Here is a 24,262-nt window from a genome sequence, read left to right as displayed (position 1 = left end):
TATGAAGCCTAAGGTGGACAAGTTGTCTCAGTAACCAAATCAAAATGCGTCCTTGCAGGATAACAAAGCCTCCTCTGACAGCAGGTGTCAAAGATGTGGGATTTTTATAATTGGCTATCCTATTATGTCAATATCACCTTGAAGAAGAAAAACATTTCTTATGATCTTTATCAAGCACTGAAAGAAAGATTAAAGTGACCATTAAGGATCGATTATAATGTGGCTCCTCAAGACATGCCTGGATTAATTAACCACCAAGGAGTATGTTGGTGCTTAATGAACCTAGAGGGGCCTCGGTGTCTCATATTTAATTAACTTATTTACCTGTGTCCCATGGCAAAGCATGGTCACACTGAGGCAACCTTGGGTGTGTGTATGTGTGTGTGTGTTTGATGTGTAATATTCTCACTTCTAAAAGCCCATTTTTCCTTTTATCTGCAAGCTGTTCTGTGCATTACGCACACTAGTTGTGTGGCTGTGCATTTACTTTTTCTGTATTTACCACAGCTATCTTCAACATCTAAGGCTTGACTATTGACTACAAAACAGAAGGTTCTTAAAAAAACCAAAACAAATAAAACCAAAGGCTATCCTTGAAAGCATAGTGAGGTTTTCCAGGATTTTCTTTCACTCAAAGTGTTTTTGTAAATGCTCTTCAACAGACTGTCAATTTTAGAAGACCGTGAATGCACCACACACACATCACCAGCAAGAGGGGAGCAGTCCTCCTCGTTAAGCTCAACGTGCTGAATCTCCCCTATTTTTGGACAAAGAGCTCAGCCAAGTGTGGTGAAAAATAAAGCCCTGTTTTCACAGCATGTGTATTCTGTTTTTTAAACCACACTTCAATTAATGATCATCTGTTTCACTGTTTTTGAAAAAAAAAAAGTAATGGCCTTCATACAGTATACATAACCTGGAAATTAATGGGGTCACTTTTCAGTTTCAGAACTGGATTTGAAATCATTTCACTGTATCTGAGTGTTTCACCTCAATAAATTAATCATTAGGTGAATGAATCAATTATAATCTCAGAAAAGACATTCTAGCGTTCGAGATGAATCGTACAAGCCTGTCTGAATGACTTCTGCACCACAACGTGAGCAGCCATCTCAGAAGCACTTTGTGAATGAAATGGAGCAATCCCAAAGGCAGTTGTGACTGTAAGCCATTTTGTGCTATTTGTGGGTGTCATAATGACAAGCGGTCTCTTCACTGAATTGTTGTAATTTTTCACACCAACCACAATTGTTTCTGGTGGAGATTTGGTTTAACGGATTCGACATTAAATACATTTTAAAGTGCCAGTGAGAGTAGCGCAGGCTATTGTTAGCGTATTCTTCTGACTCTCTAAGGTTCTGTGAGATCCTTTATTCACCACATTGAGTCAGCAGAGAGAGCAGGAATAGCCTATTGCGCTATTGGTTAAGGAATTCTCAGATTTGACAGCGTGAATCAAATGATTCTGTCAGACAGATGGGATGATTCATATTAGATAAAAAAAATCCAAAAGGCTACGTATAATGCAGAAAAAGCACTTCCTTTTAAACAGATCCCCTTCCATCCTCTGACCTCAGAAAATAAGCTACAGTACTTTTTAGTTTTGGGTTTTTTTTTTTCTCCAGCGCATTCTTGTCAGTTCAGACTTCTTTGAGCTGCTTAGCAATCGCTTTTGTTCGAGTCTTTCTTTACATGTGTCCATGTGTAAATGGGACAAAGACAGCAAAAATGGTGACAAGATGTCTGGTAATAATATATCCATGGAATCTATTGAAAAAAAAAAGAATTGCAATTTTTATTTGTATTCATGTACAGTATGAACTACAATCTCATGTATCAATAATTGAACATCATCCTCAGGGAAATTAGTTGGACTCCTTACAAGCACAGTCTCTTGTTATTTTTTTCTTTTTTGTTTTTTCTTTTTTGTCATTTTTTTTAAACAATCGAAGCACATGTAAAATTATGATCTGAATTTTTTTTTCTTTTTTGCAATGTGTTTTTGAAAATATTTTTTTTTTCTTTTGTAGAAATTTAACCGTGTGATGAATACTCTCTCTGAAAATGAGAGAGAATGTCCCCAACATATAAGTATCCCTCCCCATACATGGACAGTTGGCAGAATAACACACAAGAATTGGAATCACCTTGGCTAAGGATTTTGCACAAAAATCAAGCTCACTCTGCTGGTATTTCAAGTCCAACATTCTGCATTCAATCCTAAATCCATTCTGGCTTTCAAGGATCTTCAATCTTACACTGTCCAACTAAAGTAAATACCAATACAGAGACATTCCATTCATTCTGAATAACTCACAACCCTCGACCCAAGTATATATATTAAAAAAAATCTGAACCTTGTTTTTTTCACTGTAGCCAGCGTCAACATTGAATCATTAAGCCACCAAAAGCGTTGAAAAGGAATTGAGCACTGAAAAAAAAATGAAACAGTGGAAAGGGAAAGAATGGTTCACTCACTGGCATTACCAATCAATAAATTCCAACCCTGACGGGGAACAAGTTACTGATTCTCTCTCATAACCAAGTCTTTAAATGCATATTTTCCGTCATGTTTGTTATTCGCCATCTAACTGCTATTGTAGAAAACAAAAGAATTCATTTAGAGAGAGCGAGAGCGGGAGAGGTTTCTGAATATTCAGCACTCTGTTCCCCTCATACTTCTAGCAGACCTCACAGAGATGAAAGCTAAAAAGGCAAGTGGAACTGCCTGGACAGCTTTAATGTCAACTGTTTTTTTTTTTTTTTTTGGTTACATCATGTGACGATTTACACTAAATAACTCAAACGCAGAGACATCATGTGTGGGTCATATCCCGTCCAGAGCCATCTGTAAATATAAGACTACGTTTCATTTTGCCAGTTTTGTCGATGATTAGATGTATTTGTGAAGTGGCCAGTGGGACACATTAAAATATGCTTGTTGCACAGACACCAAAGCGAAAGGCATATCTACCTCCTCTTACTTTCTGTACAAGGTCACTGTTTCCATGGCGACAGGCTGATGGCTAGTTTTTCCTCCTTATTTCTTATCTATTTTTTCACTCCTCTCTCTTCATATCTGCAATATCTCTGTTTGAAGACCCCTTGTGACCATTATAGGTCTGACTCCCTCTACCCAACTGCTGTTCTTCACTTTTCAATTCTACCTTCCCCCTTTCCTTAAGCCTTCTCCGTTGAAAGACTAAATGAAAAAACGGAGCGTAAACAGACTACAGGAGAGACAATGTTTTGATGGTCTATAAATGATGCATCATCAAAGAGAGTGTGTGTGTTTGTTTTCCTCGAAGAAAAAAAGCCGAGTGGGGGTCGCTTCAATATCAAAGGCCTCTACCCCTGTTAGATGTTGGGTAAAGGGAAAGTGAAAAAGTCTCGTGCTGTTTCCTTATCAGCTTTCCTCTGTTAGCCTGCAAATGAACTGCTGATACAGATTAATGAGCTATAACCCATCTTCCCTTATTTTGTTGCAGGTTCCTAGCTGCTTCACTGACTATGTTAGCTCCGTCTGCTTTAGTCTGACAGGGTCACACTACATTACAAAGCAGCCTCATTTGCCTCTTTATCTGTTCTAACAGATGGACTATCAGCGCCTGAGCTTGTGTGACCCTGGGGTGATGGCAAGGTAATGCGACACTGAGTGGACGTAGATCATTACTGGGTTAACAGGGAGGCTACAGACCACAGCCTTATGCTTCCCGTCATTTTCCTAAGCAATATTCTGCCATCGTGCGGCACATGCCGGCAGATAAAGCGAGACAAATGAGACATGGCGAGGGGTGAGGAACGTGCCCGAGCTACGTGACAGCAAGACAAAGAAGCAAGAGGACATGGAAGAGAAGAAAGTGAGGAGAAAGAAGACAGAGGGTAAAACGGCAACATGGAGAATTCATGGGGGTATGAAGAGGGAGGGGGAGGTGAAGGCGGAAAAAAAGACAGTCAAGGTAAAGCGTCAAGAGTGTAAAGAAAAAGTAGGAGGAGGAGTGGGAGCAAGACCTTAATCTTAATTAAAGTGAAGGATATATGGCTGTTGTTTAGAAGCCACAGGGGAAATGCACATTTACTCATTTGGCAGCTTTGCTCCTCAGGCACGCTGGCTTCGCTGTGATATCATCCAGAGCTGTGCCATTAAAAGATCTAATTTTGTGTTGAGTGACAGCTAGAATAGCATGGCGAGGAAAAGAAAAAGTCATTTTATGTTTTCACGTTTCATAAACTTCCTTCAAATTGGAACTGGTGTGCTGCACTACTAAATAAATGCTGGTAAATACTTGGGCATTGTCCTTCAATAAACCGTTTTATCAGATAAAATGTAAGTAGTGAATGAAGAGCATTGCATTAGTGTTTAAGGCCAATGGAAATAGTGAATGCTGCATTTGATACCTTTCAGTTTCCGTTTTAGCAAACCATTCTTTCCCTTGTGCGGTATTACACAGAGAGATAGAGAGAGAGAGAGAGAAATAAAGTGAGCTAAAAAGCTATCACAAATTGTTTTTCTTCATTTAGCCACTAGACATATTTTTAATAAATAATCTTTGTTTTTGTAAAGACACTTTTTAAAGTTTCATATGTCGTCCCTTTGCCAAATGCTGACTAATCGCCATAATTGACACCAACTCTGTGAAGTCAATGGCATTCAATTTCTTTTATCTTTGCGTTTTGGTCCATTGTACTCCAAGTGTGTAACGGCTGATGCTGGACATTTAGTCAAATTTAAAATCAGATTTGGGTCTCTTGTACATTGTCTTTTGAGCAAGCTTGAATCAGTAAAGGTTCCTGTGTGGCTGAGCTGTGTATGGTACTGAGCATAGGAGGATGGTGATAAGAGCTCTTGTAGGTGTTGTAGTGGTTGTAGTGCTCCAGAGGGGGCAGCGATAGGTGTCTCTCCATGGCAGCAACACCTGCCAGCTCTTCTTCAACGGTAATGACCTCCATGGAGGAGGCAGGGCCATCGGGATCCTGCTGGTTGTGTTGCTTCCTCATCTTGTAGAAAATAACCAGCAGAACAGCAGCCATGAGTGTGATGGCCACGAAGCAGCCAATGATAATCTTAGTGGTTTTCATCACCTCATCCAGGGATCCCTCTCCCTCCGGATCAAGAACTGGAATGGTGTAAGTCCGCTCTGTGGTCCTTGTGGAAACAGGAGTACCTTTTGTTGTTGAGGAAGACACCCAGCCAAATGGGGGAAGTGGTGTTTGGCTATCCTCCCCCATCATGTCAGTGGTCTCAACTGTGACTGTGGTAAAATAGGTCACCCCACTGCTGTCCAAAGAAGTGACATTAAGCACAGCGGAGGCAGAAATGTTGCCTGCTGTGTTGCTAACCATACAGGTGTAAGTCCCAGTGTCCTGCATTGTGACACTAGTAAAGTTCAGCGTCCCATCATTGAGGACAGACAAACGCACTTTGTAGGCCCCGTGAGTCACCAGTGAGCCGTTTGGTGTGAGCCAGCTGATGGAGGTCACAGAGCTTGTACGACATTTAAGCTCTGCACCCATGCCTTCGGTCACATTCAAGTCACTGGGTGGCTCCACAATAACAGGGACATCACACTGAAAGTAGCTGTGGTCCAGTTCTCCAATGTAGCGACCTTTCAACGCTGAGGGAGTATGGCAACGTGCACAGCAGCTGGTATTGGCTGGTACAGTTTCCTTCAGCCACCAGCTGAGCCACAGAATATCACAGTTGCAATTCCAAGGATTGTGATGGAGGTGGACCCGCTCTAAGCGATGTAACGGTGTGAAGAGGTCATGGGGTAGAAATGTAAGATTGTTATGAGCCAGGTTGAGCTCTACCAGTGACTGAAGATCGTCAAAGGAATTCCTCTCAATAGTTTGAATCTGGGCATGCATCATCCACAGCTTCTGGAGGTTCACTAGCCCTGTAAATGAACTGGGCTTTATAACAGAAAGCTGGTTACCTGACATTTCTAGCTCTTCAAGCCTTACCAAAGGTAAGATATTGGGGATCTCTTTGAGATTGCACATTCCCAGGTTCAGGTAGCGGAGATTGCTCAGGTCCTTGAAAGCCCCGTCAGAAATATAGGAGAGACGTTTGAGCTCACCTAGATCCAGCCTTCGAAGCGAGGGGACCCGGTTGAAGGCATAAGATGGTATACTTTCGATGGGGTTGTTTCTTAGCCACAATTCTTTCAGCTTGGACAAGTACTCGAATGCTCCATTGGGGATTGTCGTGAGCCGATTATCAAAGAGCTCCAAGGTGTTGAGGCTGGCCAGCCCATTGAAGGCGCCAATTTCAATGCTGCGGATGTGGTTCTTGCTCAGTTGTAGGATCTCCAGATGGCGCAGATGTTTAAAACTGTCCACCTTGATTACCTGAATGAGGTTATCCTGGAGGTTCAGGTAGCGAGTGTTGGTAGAAATGCCATCTGGAACATCTCTTAGACTGCGGCGCGTGCATATGACTTTGCTGAACTGGTTACTGCATGAGCAGACGGAAGGACAGGTCTGAGCACGAACCAGCCCAGCCACCACCAGGATCTGAAGGGCCAAAAGCAGCACAAAGAGGGGGTTGGATAGTGCCCCCTTCAGCCTACGACCTCTCATTGTCTGGCGCTGGAGGGAAGAGATCATTGTGTTCAGCATTCATAGTTCATCCGCTGTTTGTGTTCTCTGTAACGAGAAGAAGCAAAAAAGAATAACATTAAGTACCAGAAAAAGTAGCCGGCAATACATTGCACATGTTGTTATCATGTATGAAGGCAAACTGAATATCTTTGTATATTTAGACTGTTTGGTCACATGAAACAAATGGCACAAAGGTGGAACTTCAAGCTCTGAGAAATTGTAATAGGCATTTGTTTTTCATTCTTTTTTGGCATTTGGACTGAATTGTTGAATAAATTTATACAGTACATTGTGCAGAGAATAATGAAACAACAAGATCAAGAATTCAAAGCCTAAATTAATTGTCAGTATTACTCATTTGTGTATTGAAACACAAGTATTTTTTTAGCTTCTTAACTCTGGACTGTCCCAGATTTTCAAGCTTCACAGAAGCCGACACATCTACACAGGAGACTGAAAATGGAAAATGAGAACTTAGTATCTGCATCCCATCAGAGCCCGACCTGCAAATTTCTTGTAAGCCCCCTTCTCATTGGCATCATACGACAGAAATTATTTAATAGAATAAAAAGCCTTAGTCATAAAAATTTCAAAAGAAGTGCAATCCACTGGAGTCATTTTTTTTTTCAGTGGAAGACAAGTCAGTAACACCAAGGCATTATGCTCAGTGAATATGGCACGGCACTGTCAAACACACTATATGAACGACAGTTAAAATTACTTTCTGTCCAAAACACTACTAAAAAAAGGTATGTAAAAAAAAAATCAATTTCTTCTTGGTTAAAAATGTGCTATAGGTTATATGATACGCAGCAGGTTTCATTTAATTTAATTTTGTTTTTACTCCAAAGCTTGAAAATGATCTTTAAGTAAGGCTTTAAAAAAGTGTTACACAATTACTACTTTTTCCTCATTTAAAGCAGCGTTCCAGCCCTGTTTACATTTTATTATGATCCAATGTATGGCTCAAGAGTGTGAGGAGGTCTTATACTGTCATTAAATAACTATAGCAAAATTTCTTATATCCAAAATCAAGTGACTAACAAGAAACTCGTTACTCTGCTATCTTTGATTAGATTAAATTGGATTATATTAATCCAGTCACCCAACAGATCTACTTTAAGAATATGCCTGAGCATGCTGAAGATAAAAATAGACCACAAGATTCATACACATACAGTACAGCACAGCCTGTACCTCCCACTTTTACACTGCAGTGTGGATATGATGTTATTGCAACTCTGCCCCCCAAAGATGGTACCCTACAATAAAGCCGTACATGCAGTATAACAAACCTACCCGACATGTGGAGAAAGTATAGGTTTGGCAACATTGTGTCAACCTCTGCTGTTAAGTGATACACACGTCATCCTTCACTGCACTTAATGGGTTCACCAACAGCAAAGCACTCTTGACTTTTGCAAAAAACATTAACCTTGCCTACTGGTTCCTTAGATTTAAGTATTCTCCTTGTCTCTTCCTGGCTCTTCCAAGTGAAGTTATCTGTTAATCATCTCTTTCCATCAACCCACGAGCAAAGAGAAACAAGTATATTATGACAGGTGTTTTCTAAACTGTAAAAAATTGTTAACTGAGGCGGAAATGTTCTCCGGTGAGGATGAGTGGCTGACTTAATCAGTAGCAATGAGTCTACATGTGGCTTGGTTTTGCACCAGCCAGTCTGTCATGATAGCTGTGATGTAGTGAGGCTGTGGAGAGACGTGCCTCTGCTGGGGAATCAGATCGAATAAGGCCTCCCACTGGCAGGAGCTCATTTTGTTCGGCTGGAATTACAACAACTCTGCACTGCCACCTAAGAGAAGAAAATGTCAGACATGGCAAACACACTAATACTGATTATTTGCTGTCAATAAAACATCACAGTTTGCACTTCCACTTGAATGCTTAAAGAAAAGAGCATGTCATTGCCACTCCTGGAGCGATTGTACCTTTCGGTCACATGCCTTATTCATAAAGCACTTGATCTAAAACCAGTTTTATCAGCACAGGATGTCTCATTCCATGAAGAGATGGGACATATATTGCATAAGGAAAGGAAAACGCTACCAACATCCTTCCTGCCTTTGTTGCTGCAACACTGCATGGATTAATTTCATCTAGGCTCGCTCAACATGTATTCAGACTCACTGAAAGCAGTGGCTGCTTACATCTAAAATCCTGCCAGCAACATAAAAACACACCCACCCTTACTTTACTGCTTCTGCACCAGCCGCCACTGGCATTGTGTGTGACACCACAGTGATTTGCCAAATGCATTTGTTATAATGAGTTTGTTGGAAAAGTGCTAGGGTAACATATGTCTCAATCAAGGTGTACACAGCAAGGAGAGCATTTAAATTACAATGTCAGATGATTAGAGTCTGTCAGTGTTGCACACTTGAAACAACAACATTTTACTCTGACTAGGAAAATGTGTTATAGCGGACATTTCCACACGCTGGGGAAGCAAGCTTGGCACAGATGTCTAGACACTGAATGCTTTCCAGTCAAGAAATTTAGTACTACTTGGAAAAAATAATCTCTTTTGTAGTCTAAATTAGTGAATATGAGAATAAATATGTTAAAAGTTCTCAGCACAAATCAAACTGACGGGAATCTTTGAGGATGAAATGCAACAAGAAACGTTTCATTACGGATCATTTGCATTTGTTGGCAGCTGTTCCCCTCTGAGTTGTAAGGGGGAACTTTGAATTGTGTTGTGCACATTTGCATTTCCACTTTTCCACAAAAAAAAAATAAAAAAATAAAAGCTCACATTCATTAAGTGTTGTGTCGATCTCATGTTTGTCTTAAGATCATCACACTGATTTCCCACAGCTGATTTCACTTTGTGTGTTATTTACACTTTCAGTCTTTCTTTATTAAATGTAATGGTACAATAACTAAAGCCAGCTGAAAGAACAATAAAAAAAAACTGTCTTCTATATTATTGCATTATTAACTTACTGCATTAGGGAAGAGTGAGTCAAACCAAAAACGAAGTCACATTGTTCATTAGACAATTACTAATCAGCCATTTGCAGTTGATCTGGTCTATATGAAATTGATAGAGTGGATAAAATATGGAGTGATATGAAATGTGGCAAGTCTCTCATCGTGCTGGATAAAAGAGGCCCGTGGCCACGGACAGGGCTGTCTGATGAACTGAATATCATCTTCTTAATTCATTCAATGCATTAGTGATTCATTGTATTTGCATACGTTTGTTGCATCTCTTGCTTTTAACATCGTTTGTGCTGCTGTGTAACCTCACAGGCCATCTGGGTCTTGGAAGACCTGAGCATAGACAATGTGCCTTAGACATGGACAAAACAAACCGTGTTTGAAAGTCTCAAACAGTTTGAAAGTGCCATATTATTAAAGTGTTATATTAGCATATGCTCTGTATACAACAACTTGCATGCACCCCATAAGCAACATAACACACATCAGTATGCTAAACAAGGATGATATGGATTTAGAAATTTACATTTTCAAAAATATCTTCCACACATTCCAAGGACGAGTAATGATATATCTGTAAAATTTTACTGTTTAAAGTTTTCACGATTTGCACATACAGAAACATTTCTTTGATTTGCAAACCTTACTCAAACAGTGATCAAGAGTGGACTGTTAAAACTACAATGACAATGCCTACTGTGACTGTTTTCTCTACATGTATATGAATTATTTGCAGAATTGTAATCTGTTATGATTTATGTTCTTTCTGCAAATTATCTAATAAATTAAACATGTCAAATTTTCTTCAGTAGTCATCCAAAATATTTTGAATGACAACTGATTAATGAATACTTGATCATTTAAAACAATACTAACATCTAAAACAAGCTGACCACAGAACATTTGGGTCTGGACAATGTTCTTTACTTTCTAACATGTCATAAATAAAACTGTGAACTGAAAAAAGTGATATTTAGCTTAAATAATAATTAAAACAATGACCCATTTGATAAATGACTGCAGTGTGAAATGTGTGCTAATATCCAGTGAGGCATCCAGTGTTGTGCCTGAAGTGTTCTTATGCTGATCAGACATAAACATTAGTAGCCTATACGTATATGTAAACATCCTGAAAATAATTACTTGTTATGTTGAGTTAGTAATTAGATTTTTGCAAGCGTGACTGTGTTTGTGCCACTACATATTGTCAGTAGGAAGACTACTAGACTTTTAAATCCAACGTAATAAAACATTTCTCTCTTTGCTGCAGTGCGTGTGCACGCTGGCATGCATTTTTTGTCCCAGAGGGTATAAGGAGGGGAGGAGGGGGGGGCAGCTTTAAAATCTGGCACTGAAGGCCATCATAACCAGCGGCCATCACTGACATGCAGACTGGAAGTGCTTCACTCTCCAGTTTTCGCTTAACCTGAAAGAAAGGCAATTCGCCTTCCTCCATTTTGGCCTCGGTGCTCTCAGTGCTGGTGTTAGGGAAATAAATCTACACATGCTGCCGGGTGCTGCTGACTTATCAGTCATATGCTGTTCTTACAAGAGGAACGGAAATGACGGCTGGTTGTGTCTCAGCACTGAAAGAGAAATGTTTTCTTGAACATTTTTCACTCTATTGGTTTGATCCAATATGTTTTTTGGTATAATTTCTAGCTTGCTTGATGTAGCCATTTTTAAACCTTGGATCTAGGATATGGCCTTGCTGAAGATGTTGCACCACATCTGTCACCCACCACCCTGGCTGGGTCAGTTGTTGACCAAGCAGCTCTTTGCTCTGACTTCCAATCCACTCCTCCCAATACAGTGAAGTCAGAGTCATGAAAACAGAAAGACCACATTTTGATGTTGATTATTTCTTTACACCCTTTATTCTGGATTACCTTCAAGATCATGAGTAAAATGGCCAGAACAGAACAGGGCAGACACACATCTGAGTTAAGCAAAATGTAAATATATTTGGTGGAACGGGCACGTGATGGAAGAAACATCCCGGGAAAAAAAACTGCACTCCATGACGATATGAAGCCACAAAATAACATTTTAAAGTAGGTTTGAGGTAATGTGTTTCTCATTGCATGGGATTCACATCATTCACATTGTGTTAGAAGCACATTTAGTTGCAGATTTGCTTTAGACATGAAAAAAAGTAGTAGTAGAAGGTTAAGCTTTGATTTTCTTCCTAGTCTTATGTGGAGATACGAGCACAGGGCGTTAGATGGAATGGCTCTATGTAGCCATAGGGTAAAGGATGTTATGACGACTGCAGGAGCACTCTAGACTTATTAAAGTTAAATGTGTTCACACTGACCCCTTTTTCATCCTAAAGCAGCATTGATTGATTGGTTTTGGCCTCTATGGAGAAGAAAAATCAAAACAAGCTTGCAAACACATTGACTTAACACACAAAACCCGAGGAATCTATTAACCTATCCATCTACTGACGTTCAAGGTCACGAGGGCACTACAAATATAGTAATTAATTAACGCAGATACAAAGTTGTAGTACGACTGCATTTTATCATTAGTTTTATTTCTCTTTGGTTTTTTTGGTTCATTATCTGAAAGTGTTAAGATTTAGTTTAAGTTTTTATTTGTGTTAATTTTTATACTTTTTTATACATATTTTTCACAACCTGTTTTAGTCAACAATAATAACCACAATTATAATAATCCACAATGTTGTTGTACATGTACAGTAACAATAAAGGGCTTTTTTTATTCTATTCTATTCTATTCTACCCTTGCATAAATGTCACCAGTGTTTTGGTGAATGTAGGTAAAATCTAATCTATAACCATCTAAGCAAGCTTTGATTGCTCCGTGCACAAAATGGAAACGGACAATAATCTCAGTCTCACGAGAGCAAAGGTGGTACAGTTGACCCTCTGACCCAAAGCTTAACCTCTGCCATCCCTTCAGGGGGAGCGGTGCTCCCAGATGGCATCATATTATTGAAAATCATCACGTATTTTTATGACCAGGCTCATTTTCTCCAGTCTGTGATAGAAGAGATTAAATTAAAAGAAAGGCAGAATTGAAACCAATCAAACTGCCATCTGGAATTATAGTTAGACAGACAATCACTGTGGGGACAGAAACATATAGGGACGCTTTCCTTTGCCATCAGACAATGTGTGGTGATATTATTTCTGAAAACAGAACAAAAGAAAATTCTAATTAATCTGTTGTTTCTTGTGAGGAATGTGATAACAGTTATCAGGAAACCAGCCCTTTTTTTTCCCTATAGACTGATGATTGTTGTATGAGTTCTGGTCTGATCACAATTTGTTTGCATTAGCATAATTCACTTTGCAACTGCAGTTCTGAAAGTGCCGTAAAATAACTGATATGATGAGATTTTGTATTGCGTGTCAAATTTACCTGTTATAAAAAACAAGAAAACACAAACATTTTAAAAATCTGTCAAAAATGTTTTTAAAATTAAAAATGACTAAACTCCCTGAACTCAGTCACACAGTTCTATACTCAATTTTGAGACGGTACACTGGGCTCCTCTGAGTACTCAGAAATTAATCAAGTATAACATGCAACCATTAAAACAAATTTTAATAATTGGGCATATATATATATGCGGTATAAACTTAAAACTGGGTGGTGGTCTAATAAATTTGTTATGTGTTGTATAAGAGGAGTTTTGAAATGTAAAACCTCTGTGTATCAAAGTTACACAAAGATTTAAGATAAAAAATTAAAAGTCTTGCAGCTCATTAGCTCATTCACAGCAATAATCATAAACATTATTCTAAGCATATGTTAATAATACATGTTTCTAAACAAGAAACAGAAGAAATAGAAATTCTGCATTCATCCAGTTCTCAAAAGCAGCAGGAAGAATTTCACGGTCTGATCCAGGATCACAGACGCACATATTTCAGGATGTCAGTGGGGCAATTTGAACTTGATGGCAGAGTTGGGACCGCATCTAAAGAGGCAGAGAAATTATTTCAGAGACCCAAATGACCGGGAGCAATATCTAGCTGTGTGTCTGAGGTATTTGTGTCTTCAGTAATGGTGCGTGTTTTGAGCTAAGCGCGCACTTGTTGCCAAATGCAGTGGTATGATTGGTTATATGAGTTTATTTGGAACTGACAAATCCAGCTTGGGCCGAAAAAAACATAAATGGCGCAAATTTGTCCAGTGAAATCAGTCAGAGTGAATGACTGCATTAAGAACAGTCCGCGTCCAGTGTCTAAAGGCCTTAAGAAAGATTCCTTCTGTGACTGTTGTTAACTGCAGCAGTTATTCATGTAACCACAATGCCTGTTGTGGTTGTTAAACAGTGTCCTGTTATATAGAGTTTTGTATGTGCCTTAGGATACTTTACTTCTGACTCTGTTGACTTAAGTGCTTTTCATTTTTTTCTGAACCAAAATTACAGGCACAAAATTTTCTAAGTACTGTTGTCAGAGCCTAATGGGAAACATTGCGCTAACTAAAGGGAGCAATGTTGGTGCAGGTCAAAAAGAACAATGGTTTGATTCACTTCTATTATGAAAACATTTTCATTTGTATCTTTCAGACTTTCACATCGACTACAGGAGGTATGACAGGGTTTTAGAACTGAAAACAAGTATAAGCCACAGTGGTATTTTTAATTGACATCGGTCCATACGATGATGATAGGACTCCATTATGTCAATAAATGTTATTCAGTGAGCTCACATAACTAACTATACTAACTCAACTAAATAAATGTATACAAAGTAACAAAATGGTAAATGGCCTGTGTTTGTATAGCGCTTTACTTAGTCCCTAAGGACCCCAAAGCACTTTACACTACATTCAGTCATCCACACATTCACACACTGGTGATGGCAAGCTACATTGTAGCCACAGCCACCCTGGGGCACACTGACAGAGGAGAGGCTGCCGGACACTGGCGCCACCGGGCCCTCTGACCACCACCAGTAGGCAACGGGTGAAATGTCTTGCCCAAGGACACAACGACCGAGACTGTTGGAGGCGGGGCTCGAACCGGCAACCTTCCGATTAAAAGACGAACTGCCAACTCTTGAGCCACAATCGGTTCAAAAACATGAACCTTGGTTGGGTCACGGCTCTGTCCCTATCCCTTCTGCAGAAAGGGACAGTTTCAGGTAATTAGAGGAAGATTGCTAACATGTGCCAAGCAAGAGGGTAAAGAAACACCTTTCAAGTGATAATTCAATTCCTATTCACGTATTACCTTATGCTGCCTCCATTATAATAATTACATGAGCTAAATAATCTGCAGGGACCTCCATGTTCAAATGCACTCTGCCAAGGCTCTGTCTGGTCTCTGCAAAGGGATTAAGACAGGATGCCCTAGGTGGCAGACTGACTGAATATGAGGGCGCTCTTAGTATTCGTGTCACTTGTCTAACCCACCAATCTGCTCCCATGACTGCGCTTCTAAAGAGAGATCTGCAGGACTGGCCAACTGTAGGTGGAAGGGCATCGGGGCAGAGTCGGGGATGATTAAACTAAATGAAAACATGGCACAGTGCAGTATGTTAGTATGACTCAAGCAGTGGTGTCAGTCTTGATACTTGGTTGCACACATATGGATTAACATTCTCACTGGAAAAAAATAGATTTGGTAACCAGAAAACTGTGAAGAAGCAGATTCTCTCCGCATGCTGTGCATAAAGGAAGGTAGCAGTCTGTGCTAGGTTGGCTGACTACACACAGCCAGCATTGGTGACTGAATAAGGATCTGCACAAACCTCATATATTCCTTTATTAGTACAGTATGACATAAGATTTCTTTGTGTGAGCAGTGATGTAGTAAGGAGAGAAGTTGTGCTACCAGCAAAAGAATACAGAATGATTTTGTTTCTTCATTTAAAAGATGAACCATTAAAAAGGTTTCACATTACAGTGATGCTCTTGTTACACTGTATGCATTTCCAAATGTTTTAAGTGAACGCAATTTCTTTTAGGTTTGTAGGCTCAAGGCAGAGGGCCAGGAAACTGTGTTTTAATTATGTAATGCTGTAAATTGCGAATATTCACAGACATGGATAAAGTTTGCAATTTACCAGAATCCTTGAGATTTCTACCTCACAGTGGGAAATCACTAATATAGTGGTATTCTAATGCCTCTAAAATGCTGCCATTCATTGTTAGTATTGAGAAAGACAACAGTGTTGCATTAAAAATGACACAATAGCGATGTAGCTTCATTGGCCACTCTTGGCAGGTTGCCACTCCCTCCAAAATGCAGAGTGCTTGAAGGGATTAGTTCACTGAAGTGTCTTCTGTTCAGTCACAGCTCTTTGCCAATGAATTCCGGCCATTCTAGTTTGCAAATTGACTGAATAGCAGAAGTTGCAGGCAGTTCTCTCGGGAGCTTTTGTGTTCACACTGGGGCAAAAGGATAGTGACAACAGATGACACTATACGTGGGCCAGTCTTTTGTTCTTTTGTTTAAGATTGCTTCCCATCAGTGTGCTACTGTCTTTCATTCGAAATCCCTTCCATGGATTCTGGCCTTTGTCTGTGGGTATGTGAGGAGTCATTCACACACCTCTAATAAGCGAAAAGCCGAGACCATTATATGGTCACAGGTCCCTATCCTGAGGCACAGTTGGTATTGAGATTGGTCTTATTACAGTCTCACGTTTTTTTATTCTTTTTTTTTAGCAGAAAATGCTAGTTAGAATATATGTGGGCACACAATTACTATTTAGTTTACTTTAATAGTGTATAATTGTAGAATAGTCTTTAGAATCTATGGCCTTGTGTAGAATCACAGCTATTCTGTTAGATTTAAAGATATTTTCATAGAAACACCACTCTTAAAAATGACGCCCAGATTTGATATAGTTATTTTTGTTTTAATCGATGAAATAAAACATCAATATTACAAAAAAGTAACTGCTCACAGACCCACAAACGCCTAAAACCACTATGTCAAAACAGCAATAGCAGGACTGAAAAGATGCCACTGAATATATGCCTCTTTTTTTACTCCCTACTAGAGATTATTATCCAAGCCATTCTATAAGCAAGTCTTGCCATCGATCTTGGGAAAGCCTCTGGGCAGTTATTCTGAGCCGACAAAACCAACCTTCTTTTGAAATGAATGGGTAAAAAGCCACAAATGGAGCAAAGCATGCCTAGCACAGACACCTAACACGTCTCACTCGCCATGTGTTATATACCAAATATACCCTTCCAAAACAGCGGTGTATAGATGATGAATATTCCCTGTCTGTCCCTTTGACAGATCAGTGACACTCAAGTGGGGTGACTGCCTTGGATTTCAATCCCTGCGCCACCCCAGCATCCACCACCAGCTCTGGATGTGGATAATTACTCACTACTCTCCAAACTTTAATTATATTCCTTTTCTGTAATTTATAAGTTTCAAATCTTAGTTGTCCAGCTGAACTGAACTGAATGTATCAAATCATAAGATCTGTTTAAAAATGCTTAAAACATTTACGGATTCTCCCTCAAAATATAACCCCGCAGGTTAGATTTTAGATTTTTAACTACGTACAGCTTCATGAAATCATGGCTTCATTTAGGTTTAGGAATAATCCCATGATCCGACACCCCCAAAATAACAGACCTATCTTGTAAAACTATTCAGTATTTCAGTATTAAAAAATGCTTTATTCACAATACAACTTATTTTATAAAATATTTTAGCTCCTTTTGAATTTGATGACAGTGCAACATCTCAAAAAAGTTCATACGGGGCAAGAAAAGGCTGGACATGTAAGGACATGTAAGGTACTAGAAAGACAGCTGGAGGAATTTTACATTTTGCAGCTAATCAGGTTAGTTGGCAACAAGTCAGTAACATGACTGGGTATAAAAAGAGCATCTTTGATAGGTAATTTCTCAGAAGTAAAGGTGGACAGAAAACTGCATCTACAAATTGTGAACACATTCTTAATAATATTCCATAAAGTTGTGAAGAATTAGCTACAGTACATAATATCAAAATATTCAGAGAATCTGAACAAATCTTTATGTGTAAGAGACAAGGCTGAAAATCGATATTGGATGTCCGTGATCTTTGAGCCCTCAGGCAGAACTGCATTAAAAACAGTCATGATTCTTTCATGAAAATCACTACATGGGCTCAGGAACACTTACAGAAATCAATGTCTGTGAACAAAATGTGAACACTGCTTTCTGAGCTAAAGAGGAGAGGGACCATCCGGCTTGTTATCAATGCTCAGTTCAAAAGCCCACATCTCTGATGGTATATGGGTGCATTTGTCTCTATTAGCTTGGCACCTGGCACATTTGGAAAGGCACCATCAAGGCTGAAAGGTATTCACAGATTTCACATAAACATATTTTTCAGGAAATGGAATTGTACATTAAATACTGCAGCTATTACAACAACAGGGCTTCAAAACTGAAGAGCCTGGGTGTTGAACGGCCCTTCTTGCAGTGCCTACCTTTTACCTACTGAAAACATTTGGCTCATCATAAAACAAAAAATGTAACAAAGAAGACCCAGGACTGCTGAGGAGTCAGAATATCAGACAAGAAAGGGACAATGTTCCTCTCCCCAGTCCAGAAACTGGTCTTGTATTTGTGCCATCAAAATCAAAATGAGCAAATATTTCTCTGAAAATGGTGATTTTTCCTCAGTTTAAATTTGATACATTTTCTGTGTTCTATTGCAAATAAAATATGGGTTTGCATACAGTATGGGAGATTATATGAAAGATTTTTAAATGTCAACCTCTTTTGGAATTTTGACACATGTTCACTACAATAGCGACATGCCTGCTAAACAACTGGATGAGGTTTAATGTTTTGGTGGTTTTAAAAAGAAAGCACTCTGATTTTTGAAGAAGTTCTCTAATAGTGGTTCTCTCTCTCTCTCTAGTTTTTAATGTCTGTTATTATACCTAGATAGCATTTAAATACAATAACATGCATCAGCTATGGATCAAATTTTAAACTACATTTGCATCTTTATGGCTGCAGTGTTTTCATTTTCACTCAACAAACCGTCACACAGTAAGCTTTCATTCAGAGAGAAGAATAAAGAAATCATAGAAACAAACAGAAATAAATTGCTCCTCTTGACATGCCTTAGCTGACACACAACTCCTGACTAGCATTAATATATAATTTTGAACAGAACTTTGTTAAAAAATTTAAAGAGGATTTAACGGCTTTGATTCAAGAGTGGTGAATTACTTCCGTGTGAGACTTTGGTTGGGCTCAGATCTGCATGCACTCTGGGGGCAGACTCAGGCACTCATTATCATGTTTGGACTCTTAGAAAATGTCCAAGATGAAAGCTACAAGGAAACATATGTACTGTATATTTAATGGGCTTCATCATCTGAATATTCTAAAGTGGACACGCATCCAATTATCTACATGCTTCCATGAAGATGCATGCAATGTGCACCTGCGAGGCTGTAAGTCTGCTGTTTATACAACATTACACAATTAAATATTTCAGCAAAGAGAAGAATGCAGGCATGAAACAAAATACCACAACTTTGTGAGAAGAGAACATGGCAAATGTAAATCACATGTTTACTGTTTTTGCACTAAATCCTGTACTAGTTACAGAAAAAATCATGTGTGCTTATCTTAGTCAAGGATTAAGCGCAAGCTAAGCCCTTCTTTCCCAAATTGCTTAACTGACTTGAATAAAGTGACAACAGTGTGATACTTCTATTGATCCCTGCAGTGAAGCTCTCTTTTCACTTTGCTCCCCCCAGGGAGGTCGGAGTGTAGGGTCATCTTCACAGAAAGCGCCCCTGGAGCTGGCAGCAAGTCTGTGGGGAATCACTGACTTGCTCAAGGGCAGGACAAGTACATGTGCAATACAAGCACTTCCCTGCGTGGTTACAGTGGAAGGGCCATCTCAAATCTCTTCTACTTGGAATATCTTCAAAGAAATTTTCAACATGAGAGAAGCTTAGTGGAGGTTTGATTTTCCTTTAAAGTGAATATTAGGAGAGCGCTATGCGGTTGTCTTAGTTTAAAGGCAATCTAGTCCTCTATACAGAACAGAAAGAACAATGGGTAATTTTCAGTGATTTCTCTCAAAGTATATACCTGCCATGTGCCTTGTGGTCACATATGGGTACCTGCCACCATTAGTGCTAATTAATATATCATAATTGCAAAAATAGACCCTGAACAATGCTCCGTTTTGCATATGTGTAGCTGTTGATATTATAGAACACTAAATTCCTTTCATAAAGCAGCTAGTCCATCCCACTGCAACGATCTTCAGCTTGGAAATTAAATTCCCTTCGACCAGATTACTATAATTATCTACCTCACAGTGAAGGGTGAGCAGAGGATTAAGGTCTGTTTAAAAATAACCGCCATCCAATATATTTGGACTCAATAAATGAAAGCTGAAGAGCAGACATTTTCTCAGTGGAATGATTTAGATTTTTTTTCCTCCCCTCTTCTGCCTTCTCTTTTCTTCCCTCTATGTTAATCTGCTTTGATAATTCAGCAGTGAATGCATTGCGCTTGGTGGGAGACCGTCTTACAGTCAGGCAGAAATCAAAGCGGGGAAAATGCTGTTATTCAAGTGGCAGTCAACTATTCTGTAAAAAGTGGATCTACACTGTGCACAAAGTGTTGCACAAAGGCCCAGATGTACCAATAGGATGACAAATACTCATGAGCCATATATTATATGGTCACTTGGGATTTACCATGTTGGATTAGGATTGCTGGATTCTAAAGATCGCTGCCTCTTTTTTTAAGGTGGTTGAGGACATGTTAACTTATTTCATATATCCAGCCTTTTGCTGAACGGACTAGTTGTGGTTGTGTTAGGTAAAGGACTGTGATAGCACTTTCTGATGGCTGATTGATTGCGTGTAGCCGGTGTTGACAGGATGCAGATGGCAGTCCATCATGTTTTTCTTTCATTATTTGTTCGTGGTGAGAAGTTTCAGCTGGTATGCTAATAAGCTGTTACAAATTGGTGCTGTGTCAGAAATTAGTATCTCCTCCAAAACATGTTTCCGAATGAGTTTGTCCTTGTTTGTCCTCGCTATCTGTTTCCTCTTTTGTATCTTTGGTGCCGACACAGCGCCACAATCACAAACAAATGTGATATCTGCTCATTTGAAATTCTATTCAGTTTTATTCCAATCTTATCTTTAAAGAAAAAAAAATGTATCTACAGATGAAAATGAACAAAGTTATGAATGTAATACACAAACTGACACGGGAGACATTTAATGGGGAGACAAAACTTTTCCTACTGATTGTATTGCTTTCTTTTCATGGCTTTTTGTGATATAACATATTTAATATACTTAATGCTTGGCCTTATGTCACTATAGTGATAACAATAACATTTACGTTAAGTTAAGAAGCATATGAAATTATGGCACTCTATCTTGGACATTAAGTTAACCTGAAAAGTGCAACAGTTGTTAACCGACACGCATTAACCAGTGATGGGCCATTGGCATTGCCAAAGTTAAAATGGCTTTGGGTTATCTTTATGTGTTTGATATTATTTATATTAAATCCTGGTCACCCTGAGGCAAAGCTGTCCAGCCACTGTGATGCTGATTATTACTCATCTGAGTAGCTTGTTATTCAACCCTTTGATGTGAGATTGTTTGAATCAGCCATGTAGCCACTTGACACACTATTTGTCTTTGCATTTGTTAACAAATGTGTACTTTGTCCTCTTAATTATTCATGATGCTAGAAAAATATATGGATGAATTTTATGACTGCAGTTTATGTCAGTCAGCTGTAGGCTTACAGTTGGCCTATACAGTATAATATTATGCTGGAGACACAGCAAATTCCCCACTGACTTTAGAAATGCATTTGCTGCTAGCTGACAAGAACATGACAGCTACAGGTTGACCACCTTAATCTCTAAAGCTCTAAAATGATTTGTCACTGGATTGGCATAATTACAAAACTAAATAATTGAATCCTAATTATCACCAGATTTCCTGAGAACAAGTAATACGTTGGTCTATGAGGAATCAGTACATCTCCAAATGCTTGAACATGCATTGTGTTTAGATGGTGCCACTTTTATGATAGACCGATACAGGAGATCAATAATAATCTAACCATAAACTCCCACTCTTTTTTGATAAATGGTAATGATAAATTTGCTTGAAAACCAACACTAGCTTATTTATTTAGCAGATTTGGAGCAACTTAAGCATTCTGTGTGGTTGTGTTTCTGGTTATCTGCTGTTGCTTTTGGTTTCCTGCATATAATGTTTTTCCTTTTAGCTTTTATGTTCACATAGCTGCTAAAATCCATTACTTGTTTTTGTTGTACTTGGTAGGTCAGTGTTATTGTTTGATTTTGTGTGTGTGTCTAAAAAAGATGCCAGCTGTGATTCAAAACTATCTTCGAGATGGAAAATCAAAACTCAGAGAATTAATTCTGATATCAGTCAGCAACACCGTAACCTATTACAACAACAGGCACTAGATGAAGCTGTAAGGACAAGACCATGTGTTACTAAAACTATTGACTCTTTTTCCCCTTTTTGTGTGTTTCCATTGTGCCCAGTCTTTTGAAACAGCGTCAGAAACTTTTTATAACTAAAAGTTCTTGGGAATATTTTGTTATGCGGGGGGGCAAAACCATGAAACAGATGACGCCATTTTCTGTACACTTGTTGCATTCAGTGCCTAAGGGAGTTGAAGTGTGTCCCATCATGCATGGGTGAGAACCATGATGGACAGGCTGCCAGTCTATCACAGTGCTAACACATATAGACAGAGAAACACATTCGCACCTACAGGCACTTTAGAGTCTCTAGGTCACCTAACATGACCTAACGCCTTTGGACTGCATGCGAAAACTGAAGCACATGGAAGAAGCTCATGCAGACATGTGGAAAACACACAAAAATGCAGTTTATGTATTATCACCATCAGTGTAAAAATAGCACACAGTAATCCTCTGCTTGTATGACTCAGTGTTACATCCATTTCCCTACTATTTAAGACACATATTTGTGTTTTTTTCTTCTTACCAAAAGAGCACATGGAGGACATTGTCTTTCTTGGTCTCTGTCTGCATATCTGCAGCTCCAGTGCACCTTAATCCTAGTGTTTTTTCACTCTCTTTCCTCGAAGCACCTTTCTCCTTCTCCCACACTCCCCTGAGAACCACTATCTGCCTCCCTCTATCCTGAAGCATTTCTCTGTCTCCTTCTCATTCTCTACTCTCATCACTAAATAATTCCTTACAGAAGGAAATCTAATCAAATCTCAGTGAGAGTGAGAAAAGCAGAGATGGGAAGAAATTGTGTGTGTGTGAATCAGACTTGGGAGAAGGGGGTAGAAAAAAAAAGGAAAGAAAAAAGAGAGAGACAGAATCAGAAAGCAACATTGGCCGTGTGTGAGGGGGTTGTAGAGTGAGCGAACCGCAAGTGCATTAGCAGTCAGAGCACTTAGTGTGAGGAATCCATTCATTATTCATTAGCTAATTCACCATGTATAGTAATTAAAATCAGAGCCCGCTCCAAAATGGAAAGAACCATGATAGACTGGTTTTCTATGTACAATATTTAAAAGCGCTGTTTTTTAGTACTGGTGGCTTCAGGCTTTTATAAATCATGCTTAGGTGCAGGCTGCGACTAGGTGTCAGGACTCTCTTGGTGCATTTAAGGACACAGGGTGACATCTGTCTGAGGTGAGAATGCATCCAAAATAGAAATATGTAAATGTGTTGCATAAGATACCCAGAAAAAAAATGTTTATATATGAACAGACGATTATTTACTGCGTTTGAGTTATAAATTCAACATTTCTCAACACTCGATAGAAAACACATTAAAAACTCCATTAAAAAACAACTTTCCTTTTTTTCTTTTTTTGTGTTTTTTGGACGTTGAAAGCGCTGCAAGATCAAAATAATGTCATGTCAATTAATAGCAGACTGAAATAGGGCATGCTGATCATTCCCCAGCTCAGTCTGCGTGGGAGTGGAAAAAGAAAAAAAAGTTTGAGCTATATTTGAACAACAAAGTTGCTTGTTTTGGCCTCGTTCTGACAGCAGTGGTAAAGGTTGATGTCAAAATAATTCTACAGTACGTGTGGGTCTGTGAAGTGCCTGTTTATTCCAAGCTTAAGACTAATTGTCTCTCTGGCAGGTGTTTAAGATCAGCGGGCATGACCTCGAGCTTCTTTTTTCTTATTATTAGCTGTTGACTACATTTAAAAACCTTGCTGTGGGTAGCTCGTGCAAGTGTATGCGTGTGCATTCCTCAAACTCCTCAATTATGAGACCAGACTGATCGACTGTGACAATCGATGCAGAGTCTTATCAGAATATTAATGCGCAAGCCCTATACCATTGCTAAAGTCTGTGTATCTATATCCATGCATACTGTGTGTTTGTAAATCAGTAATAATGAAAGAAATTGATAATAACTTACCACAAATCCATTCTAAATGAAAGTGATCAACAATCTCTGACTGCTCAGCAACTTTTGCGTGTATTACATTCCAAAGTGATGCATTTCTGTAATCACGTTACATTTGTTAGAAATGCAGTCATTTAATGCTCCAACCACAAATATGTTGCTACTTGAACTAGATAAGTTCTTCAATTATCTCTATGATGCGGGATAGAAACAAATGATCTCACATGCCTGTTTATGCCCACTTGCAGATCATTTGCTTGACCGAGCAATTTACAACTGCGGAGGAGTGACAGCGTTACGGC

The 24,262-nt window shown here is 39.1% G+C and overlaps 1 protein-coding gene across 1 annotated transcript in view; it reads right to left on the bottom strand.

Moving 5' to 3' along the window:
• Positions 1 to 1,770: 1,770 nt before the first annotated feature.
• The window catches only part of LOC120742264 (leucine-rich repeat-containing protein 4C-like), a 44,497-nt gene continuing 22,005 nt past the window's right edge, over positions 1,771 to 24,262 (bottom strand). Inside the window, exon 4 of the mRNA XM_040045491.1 lies at positions 1,771 to 6,648. Within this exon, the coding sequence (XP_039901425.1) occupies positions 4,735 to 6,621 (1,887 nt within the window). The 5' untranslated portion in view covers positions 6,622 to 6,648 and the 3' untranslated portion in view covers positions 1,771 to 4,734. The remainder of the gene's footprint in view (positions 6,649 to 24,262) is intronic.

This window comes from Simochromis diagramma, unplaced genomic scaffold, assembly GCF_900408965.1.
Source record: "Simochromis diagramma unplaced genomic scaffold, fSimDia1.1 OVJJ01000079.1, whole genome shotgun sequence".
NCBI lineage: Eukaryota > Metazoa > Chordata > Actinopteri > Cichliformes > Cichlidae > Simochromis > Simochromis diagramma.
Note: the sequence above shows the minus strand (reverse complement) of the source record. Positions and strands in the feature narration are given on the sequence as shown.